This window comes from Curcuma longa, unplaced genomic scaffold (genome assembly GCF_044706935.1).
Source record: "Curcuma longa cultivar G26 ecotype Majalengka, Jawa Barat unplaced genomic scaffold, ITB_CL_G26_1.1 contig_20903, whole genome shotgun sequence".
In the NCBI taxonomy this organism is placed as follows: domain Eukaryota; kingdom Viridiplantae; phylum Streptophyta; class Magnoliopsida; order Zingiberales; family Zingiberaceae; genus Curcuma; species Curcuma longa.
Window position 1 is genome coordinate 10,552 of NW_027431517.1, and position 4,949 is coordinate 15,500.

A 4,949-nucleotide genomic window follows, 5' to 3' on the forward strand; every position below is an offset into this window, starting at 1 on the left:
GAACTGATCCGGTGATGGTAACAAGACTGACTCCATCTGTCTCTGAGATCCGAGAATAACGTATGCCATAGATATCCGGAAATGTTCATCGATTTACGGGAATATTAACGTAAGACCTTTTGCCCTTTGAAAGGGGGTTTCCACGAATATTAATGATTTAAAAGCTCTTCCGCAGCAGATTATTACCAGTATAGTTGCGTGCCCGCAAAAGTAGTAGTTCCTAAAATATAGTAAATTGTCTAAATTACAGGAGTCGTCGGAATTTATATTTTTTAGGGCCAAAAATATAGTAAGTTACGTAAATAGCCCCAAAGGCTATTTATCTGCTCTGCATAGCAGAGGTACTTATATTATATACAGGCGGATTAGTCTACTTAGTCGTAAATAGCCCCTTTGGCTATTTATATGCCTCTGCGTAGCAGAGGTACTTATCTTATATTATATACAGTTAGTCTACGCCTTTGGGGCTATTTATCTTCTTGGGGCTATTTATCTCCTTTACTATATTTTTGGGCTTTTTGAGTCGAAAATAGACCCAAAGGCTATTTCTCTTCTCTGCATAGCAGAGGTCTTTATATTATATACAGGCGGTTTATTCTACTTAGTCGTAAATAGCCCCAAAGGCTATTTATATGCTCTGCATAGCAGAGGTACTTATCTTATATTATATACAGTTAGTCTACTTAGTCGTAAATAGCCCCTTTGGCTATTTATATGCCTCTGCGTAGCCGAGGTACTTATCTTATATTATATACAGGCTGATTAGAACTTATATTATATACAGGTAGGGCCAAAGGGGCTATTTATCTTCTTGGGGCTATTTATCTTCTTGGGGCTATTTATCTCCTTTGGGGCTATTTACGACTAATCCGATCGCCAATATATAGTAAGGGCCGCCTGTATATAATATAAGTTCCTCTGCTATGCAATTTCACTCCTCAATTTACTATATTAGGGGCAGAGGAGATAAATAGCCCCAAAGGGGCTATTTACGACTAATCCGCCTGTATATAATATAAGTTCCCCAAAAATCTAGTCAATTCCCTAAAATCAATCTAAATATATAGTTAAGTTCTGTATATAATATAAGTTCCCGATATATCCCTAAAAGAAAGTCAACATATAGTTAAGTTCTGTATATAATATAAGTTCCCAATACCCAAAAATATAGTAAAGGAGATAAATAGCCCCTTTGGCCCTGCATTCATAATATAAGTTCTAATCCGCCTGTATATAATATAAGTTCCTCTGCTACGCAGAGTAGATAAATAGCCTTTGGGGCTATTTACGACTAAGCCTAAAACTTATATTTATTTTAGGCTAAATAAATTATAGTAAGGGCTGTATATAATATAAGTTCAAATATATATACAGGGCCGCACTTACTATAATATAAGTTCTAAAATTTATTATAGTATGGCGCCATGAACGAACTGGTGCTGAGAGAGTTCATGGTACTTAATGTTAGACGTAGGTATGCGTGCCATTGTCAATATTCGACCTGTTGCTGCCTGCCATGTTAGACGTGTAGGTATGCGTGCCATTGTAGACTTGTTGCTAGGGTTAGATCTTTCGTAGTTTTTTGAATTGTACTTATATTTTTGGGCACGCAATTATACTGGTAATAATCTGCTGAGGGTATCCTGATAGGCTCGACTGAAAGGAGAGGGAGAGAGAGAGTTTTTGTGTTGTGTTGTTTTGGGCCGTCTGACTTCCATAAGGAGCGATAGCGACGTGGAAAGATCGGTTTAATGTACGGGACTCGAGCCCTCACTCCACAACTAGATAAGAAAGTGCAATCTCACCTAAGGACAGACTCGTTCTCTAACCATTCAATCCTATAGTGAAGTGAACCGAGGGCCGAGGGTCTCGTACCTCGTCCCTCTCCCTCTAAGCTGGTCGAGTGTATTTGATTATATCTGATCCCGTGGGTTGCCCAAGAAGAGTGTTTTTCCGCCGCTGTTCTAAACAATAAATGACCAAAGACAGATAAAGGACCAACGACGATCTATTTTGAGTTGGAGGCGCAGAGTAGGAGGTCATTGAAGTAGAGGCAGAATCGAATGATAACGAGAGAGAGAGAATGAGACAAAGCGGGAGAGCACTTAGACATTGCACTTTGAGTACGGGGAAGTCTGCAGGGAGGAATTCCTCCGGGCGTATTACTGCTTTTCACCGGGGGGGTGGATCGAAGCGATTGCTGCGAAAAATTGACCTGAAACGAAGCACATCGTCTATTGGCATTGTAGAAAGGATTGAATATGACCCTAATCGTTCTTCTCGGATCGCTCTAGTACGATGGATCGAGGGGGTGCAGCTACTGAGCCAGAGGAAATGCTACACGATAGAAGAGTTCGCTCCGCCGCGTAAGATCCTCGAACCTACCACGGCCACCATCTTTTGCCTTTTTTCGTTCTCCTTCCTGCCCGGTAAAGTGGATCAAAGAAAGGTAGCTTGCTCCCAAGCCAAGTGCTTGCTTACGCTTTATGTAGTGGTCGGCCTTCCTACCTTCATGCCTCCTTGGTCGAAGAGCCAAGCCTGCACTGGAAGCAAAGAAACTTGCGCAAAGGACGTTTTCTTCTCTGCCCTGTCCTCTCCCTTGGCCAAGGGAGAGACTGCATCCCTTTCCTTCGGTAGCTCTTTGGCTTTCCCAAGGATAGCGGTTGCTGGGGCAAAGCCCGCTTTCTTCGCTCCGCGAATGAGAGAGAAAGTAATCGGAAAAAAGAGGTTTTCTCTTTGCGAGATCCGAAAGTGGAGAACGCATTGCGTTCTCTGGGCACATAGGATCAAACGTAAAGCAGCGCTTTCTTGGCAGAGTTTGAGGCAGCAAGAAAGTTTAGGGCTTGTTGGAGCTGCTGAGCATAACGCGGATCAAGGTAGCTTGCCTGCCAAGCCTATAGGCGAAGGGACGAAGGATGGAGCGTGCAAAGTCGATCGTGCACCTGTCGTGTGACCCGTTGGTCCTAAGCAATGTCTTTCGCGAAGCGACCCGCTACGCTCCTTAACCAGTCGCCCCTTTCTTTTAGGGAGGCACTACAGTGGAACTTCGATCTGATGCGGGTATCCAATCCCGCCGCTGAGATGTCCAGCGGATTCCGGGGCCTTGACGAATGGCCGGCCACCATTGTTGTTAGAAGAGCAAAAGGCCCGGGGCATTGCAGGATGAACCAATGTGAATGAGTGTAAGCTTCGTTGCCCGAACACGATTGGTGCTGACCACACTAGGTGCTACCGTGGTTGCAAGAGAGGCCAGGCGGTGACAATTGAGAGGTTGTCACTGAGCATTCCGTCTCACACGGGAAGAGAGGTCAAATGGCAAGGCAAAGGGCCATACGCCCGTGTGGCTCCTCGCCGGAGTATAGCTCACATCCAAACATCTGATTGGGGAACGGGGCAAGGCCCATGAAGGCGGAAAGGGAAGGCCTGCCAGGCCCTATGCCCATGGGTGCAGGATTCTTCGAAAAAGCGCGGGCTGACTCGGAGACCTGGGACCTTGGCTTAGCTACGAATGAAGGGAAAAGTGTCCGCTAGCGGGTAGTTTAAGGCCAACTAAAGCAAGCTAAGCTTCGCTTCCCCCCTTATGAAACTTCAATAAGTAGTCGGCATTCTATAAGCGACTTGTCGAGTTTACTTTGCTTCTTATAGTCGGCCCGGAATGCCTCCCTTCATTTGCTTGCTTGCCTCCTTCCAGCCTCCCTACTTAAGTTAAGCTAACCGCCAGAACCCGAAGGGTGAGGGCGCGCCAAGCATTCTCCCAGACGGCCCGGCCTGGGAGCCCCGTTCCCTTTACTATTGTCTTTCGTTTTTCTTCATTTTATTAAGTAGCTAAGTTTAATTTCAAAAGCAAAGGTGAACCACGTCGCTGTCGCAGCAACAGGTCGTGCCTGCAAAAAAAAAGTAGTTCTATTCAAAACTACGAAAGATCTGCTCTTTGGAAGTCAGATCGTCCCTCTCTCAAACTCCCTCTCCCGGCACGGTCGAGCCTAAGCAACAGGTCGTGAATGCCCTAAAATATAGTAAATTGTATAAATTGCTACGCATAGGAGTGAAATTGCTACATTTACTATATTTTGGGGAACTTATATTATATACAGGCGGATTAGTCGTAAATAGCCCTTGGGGCTATTTATCTCCTCTGCTACGCGGAGATTCGGATTAGTCGTAAATAGCCCCTTTGGGGCTATTTATCTCCTCTGCTACATTTACTATATTTTGGGGAACTTATATTATATACAGGCGGATTAGTCGTAAATAGCCTTTGGGGCTATTTATCTCCTCTGCGTAATTTACTATATTTTGGGGAGATTCGGATTAGTCGTAAATAGCCTTTGGGGCTATTTATCTCCTCTGCGTAATTTACTATATTTTGGGGAGTGAAATTGCTACGCATAGGAGTGAAATTGCATAGCCCCTTACTATATATTTGGCGATCGGATTAGTCGTAAATAGCCCCTTTGGGGCTATTTATCTCCTCTGCTACGCAATTTACGACTATCCGCCATACTATAATAAATTCCCAATATATAGTAAGGGCCGCCTTACTATAATATAAGTTCCTCTGCTATGCGAGGAGATAAATAGCCCCAAAGGCGTAGACTAATCCGCCTTACTATAATATAAGTACCTCTGCTACGCAGAGGAGATAAATAGCCTTTGGGGCTATTTACGACTAATCCAAATCTCCTCAATTGTATATATTAGGGCCCTGTATATATATTGGGGAACTTATATTATATACAGGCGGATTAGTCTACAATAGCCTTTGGGGCTATTTATCTCCTCTGCGTAATTTACTAGATTTTGGGGAACTTATATTATAGTAAGGCGGCCCTTACTATATATTGGCGTAAATTGCTACGCAATTTACTCCTCTGCTACGCAATTTATACTCCTTCCTGAGGATAGTCTACAATTGCTACGCAATTTATACAATTTACTATATTTTAGGC

The 4,949-nt window shown here is 43.8% G+C and overlaps 1 protein-coding gene across 1 annotated transcript; it reads left to right on the forward strand.

Annotated features, from left to right (window-relative positions):
- The first annotated feature begins 934 nt into the window (after positions 1-934).
- Positions 935-4,498, forward strand: LOC141817541 (large ribosomal subunit protein uL2mz, N-terminal part). The gene is given in 3 exon segments (XM_074705179.1): positions 935-2,936; positions 3,283-3,406; positions 3,408-4,498. Coding segments are annotated over 3 exon segments (1,101 nt in total). The 5' UTR covers positions 935-2,083; the 3' UTR covers positions 3,532-4,498.
- The last annotated feature ends 451 nt before the right edge of the window (positions 4,499-4,949 follow it).